At 41.4% G+C, this 21,326-nt stretch overlaps 1 protein-coding gene across 1 annotated transcript in view; it reads right to left on the bottom strand.

Moving 5' to 3' along the window:
• Nucleotides 1-21,326, bottom strand: part of DHX15 (DEAH-box helicase 15) — an 82,967-nt gene that overhangs the window by 48,625 nt on the left and 13,016 nt on the right. The window contains exons 3-5 of the mRNA XM_067562567.1: nt 13,940-14,133; nt 11,591-11,750; nt 10,914-11,132 (exon numbers count right to left, since the gene is read on the bottom strand). Of these exons, the coding sequence (XP_067418668.1) occupies nt 10,914-11,132; nt 11,591-11,750; nt 13,940-14,133 (573 nt within the window). The remainder of the gene's footprint in view (nt 1-10,913; nt 11,133-11,590; nt 11,751-13,939; nt 14,134-21,326) is intronic.

Raw genomic sequence — 21,326 nt, 5'->3', positions numbered from 1 at the left:
GACCACCTCATCCGGTGATGAGGATGATGATGCTCTGATCCCTGGGTCTTGTACACCTGATGAGTCCTGGGCTGGCTCTTCGTCCTCAGTACCGGGATCGTGTGCAGTGTCAGCCCCGGTGTCAGGGTTTGGGCTCTCTACAGCACCACGCAAGGCACTTACTGCTGAGAGGGAGGGCCAATCTCTGTGCCCAAAGCCAATGAGTGGGACCTCGCCAAGAGGGCCCCTTGGGCCTGGTGGTATGCCCAAGGAGTCCAAAACAGCCACTGAGATGGCATCTGCCACCATGGGGGCCACAGAACCGCAAACGGCTGCGTCTCTCGTGGCGCTGGAGTATGCGCACATTGCATTGGTGCCAGATCCTCTGTGTGAGGCATATGACTCTGCCTCGGAGTCAGATGAGAGATGTTCACTCCTAAGTGACCATGGGGGGTCAGTACCACATGGTGACGGTGACCGGTGCTGTGGGGACCTCGAGCGCGCCACCATGGCCAGCTTGCCCCAGGACGGTACCGTCCATCTCCTCAATACCAGATTACAATCTTGAGTGCGGGTAGGTGCAGGCGGTGGAGCCGTCTCTTTGATAAGGTCTCTGGCCACCTCAAATGTCTCTGGGGTGGAGGAAAGTTGAATATCCTCCTCCTCCCTCTCCCCCACGACGATACCACCGCCGCCAGACTCGACAAGGTCCTCTTCTGGCCCAGAGTTAATGGCAGCAAGGTCGAAGACTGAGGGCTCAGGTGTCCCAGCGCGGGACGCACCTTAGCCTCTCCAGGCTTGGACTTGGGCGTTTGAGTGCGCCCTTTGTCTCCGCTCCTCCTTCACGGCACCAGGGAATGGGAGGGGTGCCACTTTTCATCCCGTGCCAAGCCTCTTGGTGTAGGGGACCGGTGCCAAGGCTCTTTCTGTGCCGGAGATGTCTGCCGGTGCCAGGGTTCCTTCGGTGCCATCTCCTTTCTCAGAGACAGCTCCTTCGTCGAGGCCAGAGCACTCCTCACCGATGACAATGAGCCAGCTGTCTGGTCTGCAGGTCAAAGAGTGGCCTCCATAAGCAGGAACTTCAAGCGTTGACTGGGCTCCTTTTCGGTCCTAAGTTGATCTTACACTTATCTTTTAAATGAGACTCCCCAAGGCAGCTGAGACAGGCTGAGTGCAGGTTGTCCCTTGGCACAGGTTTCAAGCAGGGCCCACAGGGCTTAAAGCCAGGCATAACCTCCCCTTCCCTCCGGGCATGGGGTAACAACCCGATAAGTGGGCACTTACTCTACTACACTAATTACCTACAGCTAACTAAATGAACTATAGAACTATTTACAGGTATTTGGAAAGAACAGAGATATGAGGGAAGCACTTGCTAAGCAAGAGCAGCAGTTCCAGCGACCATCACGGGCAGTAAGAAGGAACTGAAAAGGCGGAGGGCCGAAGGCCCCTATATACAGCACCATAGCAGCACAACTCCAGAGGGCGCCAGAGCTGCAGGTACTTCTGAGAGAAAACTTTCCGGCAAACTGCAGCGCGCATACTCTTACTTGGAATTGACATGAGCAAGCACTCGAGGAAGAAAAATTATTTTTTGGAAACCCAGTTCTTCATCAAAGCACTAGGTCGCTAAACTAGGTTTTCAAAAACAGTGTTTGTATGATCCCTTATACTAAGGGACAAAGGTGGAGACTCTCTACTCTGCATCCTCCCAACCCTCACAACTCCTGCCCTGCTCCAATACACTCTCCCCACCCCCTTCCTCCTCACTAATCCAAACCCAATATCCTTTAACAGCACCAAAAAAAATTAAGAATCTGAAAATATGATCAGTTCATGTTAAGGGCACTGTTATCCCTCTACCAAATGACCCAGCAATTTGCTTTCTTTCGATCATACTCAGTCCCATTGTTCAGGAAACAGCTGAGGATCATGAGTCATGATTACATTCACCTAACTTCTTATTAGAATCTTTCGTCTTCTCTCTCTAATGTTAATTTCCTTGACAAGTAAAATCAGCCTTGTGTGATTTTAGAGCACTTTAAAATATCAACTCAAATTAGGGCAAAACTTCCTGAAGAAACAGTGAACAGCTACTGTCCAGTACACATTTTCTGAAAGTTGCCATAGGTAGACTTGAACCCACAGTACATAAGTGGTACTCAGGTTCAATGGCCACCATTCAGCATCTGGAGTCACCTAGCTACTTGATAGCAGACTGATGGCAAATGCTCTGGCTCAAACTGCTACCTAGTTTTGCTGCATAGGCACATTTCATTCTGGCTCATCAGTGAGCCTCAACCTAACCTTGAGTTCTTAACTTTAGGGTAGTACTATTTTCAAAAGTATTCTGTGTAAAAGGGCAGTGAGTGCCATGGACTAGATGAGAAATTCTGAACAGGTGAGATTAGTTTGGGCAGTATTACAGCCATAGCCTGAGCCCCAATGTATGCAAAACAACACTGAAGGAAACAGTTCATTTTTAGGGGGACTATATCAGGAATCCCTGGCTCAAATGACCCCATATCTGGAGCTCTAATCCTATCCCACATCCCCGTGAAGCACAGCAAATTTCAAGAATATCTGAGTAAATGTATGTATTTTAGAACACTTAGGATAGTTATCTTTTAAACAGGGACGCTCAATTACAGAGCAGATCTATTACACTGCTAGAATATGGGTTTACCTTAACATGAACCTTAAAAATGTTACTCAGTTCTTCTCCACAGAATGGACTATTACTTTTTATGTAAAAGAGTTCTCTTCTAGAAGGAGGGGGCTAGAGATGGAGGAGAGAGACAGAAGTTACAGAGAGCGTCTCCTTGGCAACATGTCATGAAGCAGAGAGAGAGAGAGAGAGAGAGAGAGAGCGCTAAAAGCAAAAAAGAAGGAATAGACATGGACTGGTAAGTAACACTCCAACTAATTTTTGTCCTTTGTAACCAAGATATCTATCATATTGAAGCATGATGGTATGGTCTTTGCCTAGACAAGAATAATTAGCTTTTCTCCTCTTTGTAACAGAAGAGTAGTATTTATCCAATATAATAAAGCAAACACTATTGTTAAATACTGAAGGGAACCAATAGCCAACTGGTCAGCCCAAGACACAAGGAAGGATCTATATCCTGGGGGGAGAGAAGAGAAATACATCAGAGCTGACTGACTAAGAGGTACTCCATATTAAAGAGGGTTGGAAGGGACTGGTGTTTATACACTGAAGTGTAACAGTCAGGGCTTATCTTCATGTACAGTGCTACAGTGGCGTGTAGCACTTTAGTGAAGATGCTCCTACACCGATGGGAGTACTAGCGGGAGGAGAGAGGGGATGTTAAGTCAGTATAAATACATCGTTCAGGGGTGTGGATTTTTCACATCCCTAAGCAATGTGGTTATACCAATACAGGCATGAAGTGTAGACTTGGCCTCTCTGAATGGGGGGGGGTAGAAGGGGATTTGTGTTAGCATCAAAAACAACCCTCTAACTATAAGGGTGAAAGGCACAGCTATCCACTGATAGAGAATTCACGTCACTAGGCCACAAGTACTTCCGCACTGCAACTCCTTCTGTCCTCAAAATTGTGCACGCGTGCATGCACGTGTCTCTTGCAGAATGATAGAAACAATCTCTTTTGTTTTGCCCCAATAAAAAGGCAAGGTGGGATGAAGGAATCAAATTAATTTATTATGTTTGACATATTTGCGGAGCCAAGCAATACCATTCTTAGTGGCCAAGTGGAAACAAGTAATAGTATATCGAGCCTCTAAGATCTATTAATGCAAGAGAGAAAAGAAGTTTCTTGAATACTGGTTCAGGAAAAAAAAACTCTCCACTGTGGAAAGATGCATGTGGGAGGGTAAGACTATCATGGCAACCATGGGAGCAAGACTCAGCACTTGAATGCAATGAAGGGTTGCTGTGTCATGAATCAGGAATAACTTACCCCAATATGTTTAGGCATTCAGGAATTTTTCCTTGACCTAAACGCCAATGATTGGATGTCGATGTTGGAACACTCAATGCATCAATAGAGAAGACTCTTGCCCTGACAAGATTCCCCTTTCACACTTGAACACACTGACTAATGCTATCTCCACCTCAACTTACGCCTTTTTCTCCCTACTATCTTTCACCAAGCTCAGACAGGGAATACCCTAGCTGAGTTAGTGTGCCAGACTTCCTTAACCTTATTCAATTCCTTCCTAACAATCCGCTCATACTGAGACAACTATAATAGATACATAGATTTTAAGATCATAAAGGACAATCAAATTATCTAGTCTGATCTCTTCTATACCGGATTATTTTACCCAGTTATCCCTCCCTATATTGAGCCCAATAACTTGCATCTGACTAAACATACCTTCCAGAAAGATATCCAATCTTGAACATACCAAGAGATGGAGAATCCACTACTTCCCTTGGTAGTTTGTTCTAAGTTAATCACCTTCACTCTTAAATAACAGAGTGATTTCCAATCTGATTTTGTCTGGCTTCAGTTTTCAGTCACTGGTTCTTATTATGCCTTTCTCTGCTAAATTAAAGAGCCCATCAGCATCCAGAATTTTTCCCCATGAAGGTTCCTATTCACTAATCAAGTCTCCTCTCAATCTGTTGATAAAATAAAAATAATATGTTCTCTTAGTCCCTCAATGGAAGCCATTTTATCTAATCTTTGAAGCATTTTTGAGACTCTTTTCACCATCCTTTTAAAAATATTGACACCAGAACTGTATGTAGTATTCCAGTATCTGTCTCACCAATACCATATACAGAGGTAAAAATCATCTCCCTCCCCTAGTCACTACTTCCATTTATACAAGGAAGGACTCTATTAACCCAGCATTGCACTGGAAGCTCATGTTCAGTCGCTTGTCCACTATGACCCGTAAATCCTTCTCAGAGTCACTGCTTTTTAGGATACAGTGCCTTATTCTGTAGGCATGGCCTGCATTACTTGTTCGAGACATTTTAATAGAGCCAAATTCAAAGTTATACACATTTATTTCATGGGGTCCAGGTTACCAAGTGATCCAGATTGCTCTGTATGACTGTCCTGTCCTCATTATTATTTACCATTCTGCCCCTCTCTGGGTCAGCCACACATTTTATCAACAGTGATTTTATATTTACCTCCAGATTATTAATGAAAACAATGAATAGGACTTGGCTTAGGAATGATTCCTGTGAAACTAAAAGTATTCCCATTCAATGATTCTCCCTCAATGACAACTTTTGAGATCTATCCATTAGCTCGTTCATAATCCATTTAAAATGTGCCATAGCGCTAATTTTTTAAATCAGAATGTCATGCAGTACTAAGTCAAATGCCTTGCAAAAGTCTAAGTATGTTACATCTATACAGTTAACCGTACCAAACTTGTCAAAAATGATTTTATTCTTTGATAAGATACAAGACCCATTTGCCATAAAATCATGCTGACTGGCATTATATATAATTCTATCCTTTAGTTCTTCATTAATGGAATTCCATTATAATTTTTTCCATTATTTTGTGCAGGACTGACATCAGGCCAACCACCCTATACTTAACCAAGTAATCTTATTTGCCCTTTTTTAATATTGGCACAATATTAAGATTCTTCTAGCCTTCCGGAATTTCTCTGGTATTGCATGATTTACTAAAAATGAACAGCAGCAGACTAGAGATTTCCTTAGCCAAGTCTTTTAGGACTCTTGGACGTAAGTAATGTGGGCATGTTGATTTAGGCTGATCCCTAATGGATGATGCATCCTTTTTTTTGCATCTGTATTAACAGTTTTACCATCTCTATTTAGGTATGGACCTATACCACTTCTAAGGGGGTTTTGTTTGTTCTTAAACTCATTGTCCTTAATCCTGCTAGCCATGGATTTTTCCTTGATGTCTTTAGCTGCCCTTATCAATTTTCTACATTTTACAGCTTCTAGTTTATATTGCTTGCTAACTACATCCCTTTTTTTCCATCTGAACAAAGACCGGCTGTTACCTAAAGTTGTCCTCTTTCTTGATTGGGGAATCTTAGCATTTTGGACATCTAAAAGAACTCTCAGCTCTCATTACATTTTTCTGTCTAAATTCTTCCTCCCACTCAATTTTCCTCATTTTTCCCTGATTTTGGGAAATCAGCTCTTCTAACAAACTAACCAATAATGGGAAGACTAAGAGCAACTGAGAATAACTGGAATATGTACCAAAAGGTAAAAATAAGACGAGGTCTGAATGCCTGTGAAATTGCCAAAGGACTAAATGGAAGTGGGACTTTTCCAAGTGGGCAAAGTCACTTCTGAACTGGATACTATTTATTCCATGATTGGCAGGTCTAGTTTTCCACCTATGCTGCAAAGCAAAGCGAACTGACTGCTGGGATGGCGAGCCTAAATTGGCATGAAGAGATTACTTTCTTTCATTAATTTGAGAATAGAGTCTGTGAGAAAAGCAGGGCTGCCAGACCAACTAGACAATAGCCACTGCACCTAAGGGGGATTTGCTAAGTAATCAGTCTCAGGCTCTTTTAGGCACCTGCTTTCTGTGGGCATATCAATTTCCCAAGTGCTGGCTGTCCAAGGAAGATGGAGATTCTTCTGCTCAGCTCTATATCAGCTTCCCCCTCCGTGTGTGTCACTTTATGCAATGAATATTTCTGCACCCTGCTGACCAGTCCCTCTAATGTTTTATATGCCTAAAATATCTCACTACCTTGAGTAAGCAAGTGAAGTAGTACCAGACACATGCAGTCCAGGGACAGGAAACTTCCAGTTATGGAAGTATGCAGTCAGATGTATCACAAGAAACTCATTTAAATGTTTTTGTGGTAAGGTACCAGAACCCACTCAATAAAATGAGAGCTGAAGTACAATTTTCACTGATTAATCATCCTATAAAAAGAAAATACTGTTTCTAGGAAGGGAGGAGAGACATGAGAAGGGAAAATAATACATGTGAACAAGGAAGTTACAGATCAGGAAAAATAACTAAAGTCTGACGGGCGCATCACATCTCCCCCTCACAGCAAAAAATTACTCTTCTTTTTTAAGAAATCCAACAGAACTTCAGTCAATTACATAGACTTTGTTAGCTTTAAGCCTTGAGGAAAACACTTCAGGTTCCCACGGTCATCAGCTAGAAGCAGATTTCTACAACTGATACAACAGCTGTCACTACGAGTTCCCAATCCGAGAACACCACAACAAGAACCACACTGATAACAGATATGGTGGTGGCTCAACCACCAAAGGGAGTTATCGTGGACCCCGTGAATGAATGTAAGAAGGTTAATATCCTGTAGGTCAGTAATACAGATAACCTCAACCACAACCATACTGTCCAAATCATGAGACCCAGAGCCTCTTTAGAAGGTGGCACCCAGAGAAGGGAGTCAATACCCAAGGCAGAGATTAGCATGAAATTAAAAACAAAAAACCAAAACAACCTTGGACACTTCAAATTATTCCAGATTACACCCAAATCCTGTCTGATGACAGGTATAACTCCCATATTTGCTATAAAGTTTGCTATAACTCCCATGTTTATCAAGTGATCTACAACAGTGGTTTTCAACCTTTCTTCATTTGCAGACCCCTTCGGAAATTTCAAATGGAGGTGCAGACCCCTTTGGAAATCTACTGTCTGTATATATAGTTGAATTCTGTTCAGTAAATTTTCAGTCCAAGTCTTTTGTAGAACCCTTGGACCACGTCTGTGGACCACAGGTTGAGAACCACTGATCTACAGCATCCTCAGACTTCAGCTTCCACAACCATCTCACCAGGCCTCGGCCACATAGACTGATTTGACAGCTGTCTAAACAGAGGCCCTGGAACATTCAGAACGCCCCCTTAGTGGCAACCTACAATTCAATTCTAAAACTGAGCTTTAGCCCTTTTTTGGTTTCTTTATTATATATAAAGCAACCTTCAATTTTTGTATCTTTACTTTTTTCTGCTTGGTTTTACCTGATATCAGGAACATAAAGTTTACTCTTCCCTGATATTGCTGAAGGACTCTGGATGGTTTCAAGGGTACTAACACATTAATGGGGCAAATGCACTCAACCTATAACAAAGGCTTCTTTATCAAAGATGTTGAATAAATTAATCTGACTAAGAATTCCTTTCCCTCTCAATTGACTTTCACGGTCTTCACTCTTATGATGTCACCATTTCACTAGTTCTCCACCAGAGTCTTCCAGATCCATCAGAATCTAAATTTCTACTTCAAAAGTTTTTTTGGTTTGGTTTTTTTTGAGGTCACCCTTTTGGAACAGCTTCTGTCTTTCATTTCATCAAGTACTTATGGGTCAAAAGTCAATGAGCAGGAGAAGGCCTGTTTTCCTGGCTAACTCAGATACTGGAATTTGAGTGGGGACAAGGATCTGAACTCACTAAATTTACAATTAAAGAGCCTTGAGGAAGTGAGAGGCTTTTTTTTAGCACTGCAGTCTACTCTGCTTCTAATATACTGAATGATAGTATGGACTTTCCCTGAAAAGGTTTGTCAGGTAAACAGTTCAAGCCACTCATTTAAATCAAGATATGACAATCATCCCTCAGAATAAATCTCCCCATCTCCAGTTCACACTCTACATCATCCACATCTTTGTGTGATTGAGGAAAAGCACGTTTATCTGAGTCAAATGCTGACAGATTATGCCTTGAACTGCACTATTCACTTCCACCAATCCAGAAGCAGGCTCTCAGAGGGAGAATCTAGGCAGGGAAGGGCCATTAGAGAATCTGCTTCTGCGCTGGCAGTCACTATCTTGGTCCCTTAAGAGAAGTACCAGCTGCTAGAAACCATTACATCATGTAAGTCTTTTGAATCTTCTAAAGAAGTGCCACTAAATCTGTATGACTTGCAAGATTATCCGAGGAGAAGCCTGCAAATGTTGAGCATCCAAGCAAATGATTTCCATCAGGTTTTTTAGTTTTTTCATATTGTGAGCAACACATTAGGCTACTTCAAGAAACTGAATTGCTTTGTGTCCCTTAAAAGCACTTACTTCAAAGGGCATACCTGCAGGACAAAAACAGACAAGCAGTAGGGTTTGGGGAAGGAAGAGGGCCACGGAAAATCAGGTGTAGGTAAAAGGATGCTAAGCAAGGTAAGGGGCCACCTGTGTGAACGCCAGCTGTTAGCTTCACTAATATGTCCCTGACACTAAACTAAGCTCATCGGAAAAGGCTGAAGAAGTTTGCAAAGATGATATGTGTACCCTTATATTCACCCCTTTTACAAGACTATGATAAATTTTGTACCAAGTATGCCTTGTGAGGTATCATTTGAAAACTCAATTTGCTGATCATTATTGTCCTGGTAAAATGTGTGGGGTAACACTGTATGTACAGTTATAAGATTCCACTGTATGATATTACTGAGACATATTCCAAGTCTGCAAAAACAGCCACAAACAAGTTCCTCGGAAACAAAAGGCAAACCAACACCTCATTCAGGTGTCAACAAGATCAAATGGACCATCACCTGGTCAAGCAGCAATTCTCTGGCAGAAAAAAGTTGCAAGTGATAAATTTACATATTGGCAAAGAGACAGCTGAGGGTTCCCATCTCCACAGACATTCTGTCTCCCGAACCTCAGCTGGAGATGATTTTTGAAGAAAAAGACAACTATAAAAAAGGAGAATAGACACTCCCCAAAATACTCTTCCTTTTCTCTCTGCCCATGGCATTAACAACACCTGTACGAGAAGGAAAGTAACCCTGACCTAGGGGAGGGGTCCTGGCTGAAAGGAATCTAGCCAGCCAGCTGAAACGTGGTCAGAGAAACCTTTTGAAATCACTTAGCTGCATTTTACCTTTTATTTTTGTAACCATTTCTGACTTTTATGCCTCATTACTTGTAGTCACTTAAAATCTATCTTTCTATAGTTAATCAACTTGTTTTATTGTTCTATCTAAACCACTGTGTGTTTGGATTAAGTCTTGGGGAAACTTAATTTGAGAGAACAGGATTTGGGCATATCATTTTCAATTAATGAAATGATGGACTTTATATGAGCTTGTATTCTCTGGGAGGGTGCTGGACAATACAACATGCACATTTCTGGAGGAAGTCTAGGACTGGGAATTTGCTGGGGTTGCTTTCTGATGTAATTCAAGAGTGGCTGGTTGTAACACTCATACTGTATAATAATTTACATGCTGGAGCTGTGTGTGAGCACACCAGGAATGGCTACTTTCACAGAGAAGCAAAGTAAAAGGCATCCCACAATGGAGAATTGAGGGGACACAGCTATTCAACAGTCCAGATTGTGCCCTGGGTAATGTCACAATATGTACAAAAGAAACCCCAAAATCAGAAAGACGCAACATTCATGCTGGTTGAACTATTTCCCCCCTACAGAACATAAGATTTTTGAGTATATTCATCTGGACAGCCACTTTCAGAACATAGCTTTGAATTTTTTTTTTCCAATTTCTTAACTACAAGGTGGGACAGCATGCACACATGCACTCACACACACGTATTGCTGTAAATATCAGAGCCAAATTTTTTAAATATGACTATAAAATTCAAGTTCCTAAAAATGGATCTAGGAATATAAATAGTCAACCTTATTTTCACAAGTGCAGAGTACCCAGAGGCTCCCATTCAAGTCAATGAGAGTTACTGTGCGCTCAGCACTTGTCAATTTCATGTTACTTAGGTTCTAAATATGAGCCTAGGAAGCTAATTTAATGTTTCTATATGGAAAGGCTTGGCCCTGAAATAATCATAGCCATTACCTTTTAACAAAAATCTTTAATATCATACAGGGTCAGCCCAACATTTATCTCCTGCCTCACACTCCAAAATCTGTTTCCTTAATCAAACCAAATTTGAAAGTCAAGGAATAAACTTGAATGCACAGCTAAAACCCTTAACATGTATAAGCTTCTGAATCTAGCTCCTACAATGAAGAATATGAAAGATACCTCTTGTCCAGTAAGAAAAAGTAGAAGATCTCCTTCTTCTTCTTCACACATGTGAATCTGGATTACTGTACGAATGGCTGCCTCAAGGTAATCCCTCTCTGGCTCTGGAGTGTAGAAAATCTCCACAGGATGGGTACGACCAGGGATAGTTAGTAGAGGACAATTATCAAAATAAATCTGGAACTTGCCAGCATCTAGAGTAGCACTCATAACTATAACCTGTAAATTAGGGGGAAAACAGGGAAAATTACTCCAAAAATTACTCCAAAGTTAACATCAAGAACATACAGAATTTTATACATAATACATAAGATAGTGAGAAACTAAAAAGTTAAAATATATGATTGAAAGATCAAATTTAAGATTTCATTCTAAATTTCCTTGCTTTAGTGGTCTAGTCAACTCAAGTATTTGTGGGAAAGGTCCTCTTGTTTAATATGTTGAAATAAATATCAGGAAACAGTTTTATAACAAAACAGCTTTTAGATTTACATGGATTCCACTGAAAAGAATAGAATATATGTATTAGAAAGCAAATATGACCCTTACTGCTATCTAGTTAGCATACTGAAATCCATGGCTAGTAAGCATAGTGTAATCCATATTTAGGAAACACAGAAGCATAAAGGAAATTCTGAGCACATACTGACTTCTTATAAAGCATAATCGTTACTGACCTTCAAGTCAGATCTTTGCCTTACAACCTCTTTCAGAACTCCCATCAAAATATCAGTAGCCAATGTTCTTTCATGGGCCTCGTCAAGAATGATAACACCATAACGTTCCAGCAAAGGGTCATTCATAGCTTCACGAAGTAACATACCATCAGTCATATACCTGCACACAAGCAAAATTTTAAATTTTCCAAATTAATACTGAAGTATCATCTGTGTAGAAACTTCTATAAGTCCTTCTCACTCACTACTGTCTCTCTCTTAGCCTGGAGGTTGGTGTTTGGGGGATGGATGGGTAAGTGCTTAAAGAAAGGTGTGATTTTAAAAAAGACAGTGAGGTCCAGTCTCACATTTTTAATAAAGAGAATTGAGTAGAGCAAAAGCTAAAAATCAAGGCATTGTAGTTTGATAAGGATTTCTATATTTTTAAAAGAACAATTTTTAGAAAAGGATTAAGTGATACTTCCTGAATCACATTATGCACACTTATCCTAGGTACCTACTTGATTTTATTACTTTTACCCTCATTTTCCACACCCCATTCCCTCCTACTGTTTGCAACTCACTAGTATGTAATCTTAGATTATAAATTATTTGGGGCAAAGACTATCTTCCTAAAGCAAAAGGTTCACGAGAACTCTTATAATATTTAGAACTTTAAATGTTACTCAAGTATAAATGTTAACAGCAGCATAACTAACAGAGTCTAAAAACAAATTCGTGCTTCATTTTACTATCACAGGTTTTAGCATATGCAGCACCTGTAGTGTAAATATATTTAGACTTTAACAGAAGTACTTGAAATTCAACTAAAAAAACATTTTCTTCTTCAAATTCAACACAGAAGTTACCTTTAGGCTCTCTCCACACTATAGCTTTTAATGAAGTTTGTAACAACGACTTGAACCTGTGCGTCTCAGCTTAAATGAGGGCACTAACCACCACGCTAGTATAGTCTATCTGGCTCAATGAGCTTTTATACAAAATGGAACAGGTCCAACAGGGAGGAGAGGGGAGGGGGAAAGAAGAGGGAGAGAGGGCATGGGCATGGGCATGGGCATGGGCATGCTTGGGTCTATAGCCTGATGATTAAAGCACACACCTGGAATGTGGGAGACCCAGGTTCAAGCCCTCTCTGCCTGGTCTCCCACACTCTCTGGGGTATTGGCAATTTTTGGGTGGAAAAGGGCTCTTGTGGAAAAATGTTGACATTTGCTTTGGTATACACTGGAATCATACTATTCATACCTGGAAATATTCTGGGCTGTTTTAGTAATGAACAACCTGAACATGCCATGCAATTTACATAAATATAATATGTGGGCCTCATCCAATGCTTTATACCCCTGCTCAAGCTAACAACTACAGCCCCCAATACTTCTGGATTTCATATATTTTCTCATCATGTCATAGTTACAGGTGAATTTTGAAATATATAGATTTGTTTCCACTTATTCAAGTAACCAGAGTCTCACTGCAATTAACGAACAACCGCTCAGATGGTCAGCTTTTATTTCCTTACAACTCCAGCCTACTTCCTTGACTGATCAACCGTTCTCTGCACATGCCTGCAGTGAGCCAGGGAACATAACTGAAGAGGGGCTTGGAAGAGATGGCAGGTTAGCAAGCATATTCATATGTTCAAGGGGAGAGACTCCAAATCTGCACAGGAGGCCTACATGAGGGAAAACCCAGTGTGTGTCTGTGTAAGGACACTGGCACTTCCAGGGCCCCACTACTGCAACCTCAGTGCACCAAGGAGGCGATGTAGCAGTGTAGCAGAAACACTGGATGCACTAATGTCTCAGTACTGGCACCCCACTTTATCACCCTGCTCCCCTTTATATGATCACTCATTTCCTCAACTCCAAAGGTTCTCTACAAGCTGTGCATACAGAAACCAAGGAGAGAAGAGAGGAGTTAGTGGGAATGTAGAAGAGGGTTTTATGAATGCAGTGTCTTGACTGGGAACCTAAGGAGGGACTTGGACTGTCCCTGTGACCCACAAAGAGAAGAAAACACAGTGCTTGTGCTAGGAGGGCCTGGAGTGGGAGAGTAGCTCCAGACAGCAGCTGTTCTAATGAACCACAAACAATTCATCAGTATACAGTTCATCTCCAGTATACGATAGTAAGACAAAATACTTCCACATTTCACTTCACCCCCCACCAGATCTGCAGGTCCCCCTGAGCCTAAGCCCCACTTTCCCCCTACTCTTTGTGGGCACAGCCCTTTGTCCGCACAGATTTTCTCATTCTCCTTTCTCACAACCTACCTCCAGATTCCCCGCCAGAACCTTTGCCCCTGTACAAGCCTGCTATACCACTTTTAGTTGAGTGTTACAATACTTACTTCAGAATTGTCTTTGCACTACTGCAGTCTTCAAATCGAATAGAGTAACCTACTTCTTGGCCCAACATCACATCCATTTCATCAGCAACTCGTTGTGCCACACTCATTGCAGCTACTCTTCTAGGCTGGGTACAAGCTACACCTCTCTTAGGTCCAGGTAATGACCGCATGTAGTCAACACACCACTGAGGGATCTGTCAAAAACAAATTTGCAATTTAAATGCACTTTAAATGGCCACTCAGATATAACACAATTTATTCAGTAGTTGTTGCAGCAGGTGATAGCTAAAGTCCTATTTTACAGTACTATAACTTCAATTAGAAACTGAAGGCAAGATTTTTTGCTTTTGTAAGAAAGCAAGAAGCCAGCTGGCTTACTGGTATAAAAAATGCAAATGATGAGAAGGGTAAGTGCAGTTTTTATTTCCTGAATCCATTTACCAATAACTTGGATCAAACACAGATGTAAGGCTGTCAAATGAATGAGAAGTACGCTTTTGTTAATTCAAAATGCAGGAAAAATATTTCACAATTAAGCAGTACTAATTTTCACAAGACCTGCCATTTTTCAAATTAGTAAGAAAATATATTGGTTGGCAGTACATTAAATCAACTGTCAGATGACTTCAGTTTAGTAGAAGTGCGGATGCTCCAATCGCATCTGAGAAAAGTAAACTCGAAGTTTCATGAAACCTTAATGTATCCATTTTATAGTACGTCTATACTGCTGTTAGCTGGATCTGAGCATTCGTATTAGCCTACCCTGGCCAGAGAATTAGAGCTCCCAGAGTAAAGCTCTACTAACATTACTATGTCCTCGCTATTTCTACCCAAACTCACCCATGTGTGTTTGGGGGCATAACCCATGCATGGTTCTGTGTGCTGAGACACTAAGATTCTTCCCCAGTCAATTATGAACGAACTTGTCAGACTGGTGGACTGACTCTTGCCTGTCTCCTCACTGAAAAGAGGGTGGGTTCAGCAAGAGATAAAAGCACAGCTCAGGCCCTAAAGCAAACCCCCGGAATTGCAAGCAAGCATGGATTCAAACTACAAATAAGCACCTGCTAAGTGCTGTGTATGTGAATGGGAAAATGGTTTGGGCAAACACACATGTAGGAGGAGCATGTTCTAATACCACACTGTAGACATACCCTTGAAAATTGCTACAAAACTGTTAAAATACGTTATAAAACGTATTTTTAAATTAAACAGTATTACAGATGCAGTTTCTTGAAAAAATACCCAAACATTAAAAATTTGGTTGAACCAGAAAATACCTTAAAATATCATAGTGACAAGTAAAAAGGACAAAAAGGCTGGAATCTCATTTGGTTAGAGTTCTTAAAGAACCTAACTTTTACCAAACAGTATGAATTTCTGATATTACCGAAGGAATCAGAACATGTTAGTTTGCCTAACAAGCAATTTACTGATCCAATGATGTAAGAGTTAGTTTTGGGATTTTTTTAATCATTTAGTCTGTGTTAAGAAACTTAATTCTCAATACATAAAGAAAAATCTGAACCTCTAACAACGTGCCAGGCAGAAGATAGTGAATGGAATATACCTGGATTACACTCTTAATGTGATGAGAAGTTCTGTAAATCACATTCTCTGAAGATATCTTCAGGGATAACCACAATCATGGGTCTAGAGATCAACCAGAACTCCCATAGCATTAATGTCCTTGTAACCATGCCCCCTGTAATTGCCTTTCAAAATATTCCCAGACTAAGAGCTAAAACAAAGTGCGAAGACAAAGATACAAACAAAACTACAGAATTCCACTGAACATGGAGGATGAATGACAATCCATATAAGTTTAGCATTTTTGAAGAAAAATAATTTCTTTTATTAAGATATTCTACAGATTGCTATTCTTAGAAACTGAAAAGCCAAAGGAGATCCCAAATGCAACAGAAAAATTCACTAGCTGCAACAAGAGGCAAACACAAACGGCAACATTGCTTTTAGGATTAAGGTACCCATCTTATAAATATGAAAAACACAAGCGGTCTAGAGTACCTAATAAAATTTGTCAGAAGAGGGGTAACAGACACCTGAACAGCAAAGAACCCTAAGGAGCAGAAAGGTTTGGACATAATTATGAAAAATGGGTTCTGTAACACTGATAATCTGCACTTGGATTCATGGGTAGAAACATGCACACAGGTGCTTCACACATGTGTGAGGAGAAATGAGGCTGCTTTGCAAGACACCAGTAAAAATGCAAGTCTGCGGCTAGTTGCTGAAGCATCACCTCTACAAATAGAATAAGTCTCAACATGACCTTAAAGCAGCAGGCCTGCCAGGCTACAGCAGTGAAAAATATAATTAGACAGCCATTTAGAAGTGGTTTTCTTGGTAGCAGCAGAATCCACTATGACGGTGTCAAATGAAAAAAGCTGGGTGGACTTTAAGGGCTTTAATCTGATTCAGATAAAAACTAAAAGATCTTTTCACATCACATTTACAAAGGCCTCATCAGGATTGGCATGCAAGCACAAAGAAAGATGACTGTTTCACAGTAAAGCAAAACTTAGTCATCATCACTGGTAGGAATTTAGAGTAAATCTATAGCATCACACAGTCCTTATAAAACTTAGCATCATGTGGATCAGTAAAAGCCTGAAGCCACTGTGGGAGCCAAAATTACTGCCACCAGGAAAATGGACTTTCCTGGTAAGAAAGCTATTTCACACAGATATCAAATGGATCAGGAAGAGCTTTCTCTAGCTTGGTCAGTCCCTTGACACAGAGGGGCTTTCTAATGGAGGGCAGAGATTTTCAAACACAAAAACCACCACATGAACCTAGTAACGGTCTGCAGAGATAATAGTCTACCTTGGATACATTTGTGACAGGCCAAATTAAATAACAAAATGAACATTCAGTAGAGTTCTTAAAAAAATAGATTAAGTCAAATGAATAATGCAATCAAGCAGAGTTTTTTTTGTTTGTTTGTTTTTTGGGGGGGGGGGGGTTGGTTTTTTTTGCTTGAAGAGATAGGGCATAGGCAAATGAGACTTTTGAACTATTAAAAACTACATTGCTTAAAAGTTTACAGGGTGAAATCCTTGCACTCCTGAAGTCAGTGGTAAAACTCCCATTAAAGTCAATGGAGCCAGGCTTTCATCCGCAATTCTTTTCTTGTGGACTGTTGACATACATGCTCAGAAACCCCATTCGTTCGGCCTCAACTCATGAACCATGTGCAGGACAGTGACATCATTAGGGGTATGTTGAACAGTACTCTCTTCCGAATGGTGAGACTCAATGAGAGCAGCTATTATCTCTATGGGTTAATCTACAATATGAAAATTTAAGACAGTTACACTTACAGTTCCACAATAAAGGTGGACTTGAGTTTTGCACTTTCAGAAAGGGGTCAATCACTTCGTTATGTACGAAAAGTATGTCATCTCCCCAGAATTACAGCAGACACTGAGCAAAGAGTATATTTTCTGAGAATTTACCAGTAAAACAGTTAACTAGATATTTAAATGGGTCCTTACAAAAATTAGCACCCAGTTTCTCTCTCCCAAATGACCTAAGTAACACAAATTTTTCAAGCTTCCCTTACAGTTGAAACTCACTGAAATCTTGTGCAGACATATGAAGCCTTTATTTTGGATTAATAGTCATTTCCCTACCCTCCATTATTCTTCATATCAATTTCTTCCACAGGGGCTGAAATGTTCTTCTGCAATTCCACATAGAACTGTCTTAGAAAATGGCTTTCATCTCCCATGTTCTCAATGCCACCAAAGACAACTTACCCTTGGGGGCCATTTTGAGAAAGGCATCTGTCCTATTCTCAATAAGACTGAGGCCACAAGCTGCTCTCAAAGACACTGCTAACTTCCTTGTCTATAGTGACAACGATTTTGAAAGAGGGTATCTATGGCCTCATTCCCATTACGAATGGGAAATTGTCCTTTTTGAAAAGGACAACTCTTTGTGGATCTCTCTGCTGATACACTTAGTAAAACCATTAAATCTAAATATTTCTTTTTAAAATATTACCATTGCACAAGATCTACTCAGAGGAAACTGGTGTGTTTGCATGCAAAGGAATGTGGGGTACAAGAGAGAAGAGAAACGGGCATGCATGCATATGAACAGGGGAATTATAGGGATTACAAAAGAGAGGAGGAAACTGCATGTGAGTGCATGCAGGGCAATACAAGTAAGTCCAAAAGACAGGGAGAAAGCAGGGTGTACATTCCAGTCATTTTGGTGAAGCAAGACAGCTGTAAATGCAGTTAACTATTCAGTACACGCTAGAAGCTTACTGCTGCTACAGAGTGGCATAAAACAGACAGAGCATACTAGTGAATATGGCCATAAAAGTGATTTATGGTTCATATTCCATATCCTGAAATCATTCTAAATATCATGTCAGCATTCTCTTCAGCTTTTTTGGTTACCGCTCATGTATGAAATTTTAAATTGAAAAAAATAAAACCAGGAAATTCCCAGACAAAAATATTTATTTTCAACTTTAACTCCATCATAACATACCAGTAATTTAGGGTTAAATATGTAAGGTGGTTTTAATTCTAAAAAACCAAGCATTATAAACTCAGGAAATTCAGAATTTAAGATTAAATTTAAAGAAACCCAAACATGTTATGTTTAGGACACACAAAAAACACTAACTCTTCCCTATGATAACATACTGAGGAAGAAAAAAAATGTGTGTATTTAAAAATCAATTTAATCTATGACCTCAAACACTAAAATGCAGTCATCAATCATTTGGTTACTACATGATGTGACTACAGAGTATGGTTAAGGTTGTTTAAGTGCCTTAACTACATTTCCATAAATACGTTCTATCACACTTTAAAAAAACCTGAGTGTAAACTAAACTCTGAATTTCTTGACTTTAACATGCTTGCTTTTGGGAAAACAAACATTTCTACAACGTATTTTATCCTAAATTACAGATATGCACTCTCAACTTTAATCATATTTTTAGGTTTTGTTTGGAAATTTAGTAGGTGTGTAGCACACACACAGCTGAATCACCATGTACACAGCAAGAAATGAACGCAAACAGATTGGCCACACTGATTGGTGGAGGAGTCATACAAGTGGTCCCTAGGATAATGGAGTAGTGAAGATCTTTTTTCCATGTTAGCTGATGTGCTACTAAAACTGCCTGCACTGCAGGTAATTAAGCCCTGGTCTACACTGGCGATGTAAAGTCACTAACGTCAACCTACTTACACCTGCATTTACACTGGCACCACTGTTAATTCAAATTAAGGTGCCTGGAAAATTGACTTAAGACCACCTCTGCAAGTCACGTAGTGCCTAAATCGAATTTGTTAAATCAATTTAGTGCCAGTGTAGACACAACGTCACTAAAATTGAATTTACTGACCTCTGGAATGTATCCCACAATGCCATGTTTTGACCGCTCTGGACAGTTGCACTGTGCTGCTCAGTGGTCACACTACCAGGAAAAGTCCCCTCCCCTCAAGCCCTGGGAAGATTTGAATTTTCATTTTCTGTGCTGCCAGCGTGGAGAGAGCTTTGTCACTGTTCTCTGCATGGCTACTGCAAAGCCCCAACGCGCTCCAGCATGGAGTCAGCCAGAGGTCTTATATCTCATCGAACTGTGGGGCAAGAAGTCTGTTCTGGCTCAGCTCAGAGACAGCAAAAGGAATCTGGACATTTATGAGAAGATATCCCAGGGCATGACGGAGAAGGAATACAAGAGGGACGCTCAGCAGTGCCGCGTGAAGATCAAGGAGCTGCGTCAGTCGTACCAGAAAGCCAAGGAAGCAAACAGTCGTTCTGGCTCCTTGCCCAAAACATGCCGCTTCTATGATGCGGTGCATGCAATTCTTGGTGGCAATCCCACCACAGTGCTGCCCCGCAGCATCGATACCTCTGCAAGATCACAGTCTATGATCAATGATGAGGACTCTGGGGACGAGGAGAGCAGGCTGCAGGAAAGCTGGGTATCCGTTCTCTCTGAAAGTCCGGACATATTCCTGCCCCCCCCGCCCGAGCAGTCTAGCAGCACAGAGGACAGCACTAATGATCCTGGGGAAGGCACATCTGGTGAGTTTTTTTTCTTCTTAGCATTTCTGTCCTTTTACATTGGATTTTGGGGGGGGGGGGGGGGGGGGAGCACGAAGTGGATTTCAGGCGTTTCGGTGACTGTACTGGGGGGTTACCAGGGAACAGTTTATTTATGTGATGGGAAATGCTACGTTCATCATCAGTTGATATCTCACGGAAACTTTCATGTATGTAATCTGTTATCCTTCACAAAACTTTTCAGGGGAGGGCTGCCTTGTTCCTCCCTCCACGGTAGGATACTTCACTGCAATCAAGGGAGCCTGCACCATGGCGGAACACTGCTGGTACCCCGCTGCATCCAGCTGTGTTTTAAGCATAGACTTCCCCGCGCCCATGCTCTCTGCAGTTCCTCTCTGTAATGGCACAGCGAGCAGACCCTTCTGGGACATCAGGAATGGAATGAGGCTCTGTGTTTGCCCTGTGCACTGCATGGGGATCGTTGTCTACATTGTATCATGGGGATCGTTGTCTTCACTATGATAACTATGGCTACCTTGTTATTTTTCTTTTATTCTGTAGATACCTCGGCACTGGACCAACCCTTAAGAAATGCTGCAGAGAGACTAGCTTAGATTAGAAAGAGGGAAAAAAACAAGAGATGACATGTTTGGTGAGCTCATGAACGCCTCAGCTGCTGCAGAGACAGAGCAAAGAGAGTGGAGGCTGACCTTGTCCCAGAATATGGACATGGATAGACGCCGAGAAATGATGGAGCATGATCACAGTACCACGCAGGATATGCAGCCAATCATGCGGGACCAGGCAAAGATGCTCCGGCGGAGCTTCAGGAGGAGCGGAGGCAGGACAGAGTCCCACTGCAGCCCCTCCATAATGCTCCTCAACCGAGGGCTTTACTGCCCTGCCCCTCCCCTGCCCTCAAGAGGTCGCGGAGATTGTCCAGACTGCAATACGTGCTCGCCTCCTCCCCGGTGGAAGCGAGCAGAAAGCAGCGGCGGCCACGCTAACAGCTGGCCAGCAAGCTACCACCCTACCCCTTGAGACAGTGAATGAACACTCCCCCTTTTCCCCCATGACTTGAATGTTAAGAAATAAAGTTTTACATCATTTCAACGTGTTTCTTTATTAAATCATATCTTGTTCAGGAGGGATTTGGTGGTCACAGATATCAATGGGAGGGGGGGAGGGAGGGGATGTTCACCAAAGGCAAACAACATACAGGAACAGAAATCAGTCCTGCATCTCATTGCAGAACCTAGTTTTCAAAGCTTCCCTAATGCAAAGCGCTCCACAGTTAGCTCTCAGCGTACTGCTGGCATCTGGCTGC

This window comes from Emydura macquarii, unplaced genomic scaffold, assembly GCF_026122565.2.
Source record: "Emydura macquarii macquarii isolate MOO-44397 ecotype Brisbane River unplaced genomic scaffold, CSIRO-AGI_Emac_v2 contig_2448, whole genome shotgun sequence".
NCBI classification, from domain to species: domain Eukaryota; kingdom Metazoa; phylum Chordata; order Testudines; family Chelidae; genus Emydura; species Emydura macquarii.
This window is presented reverse-complemented; position numbering and strand designations above follow the sequence as displayed.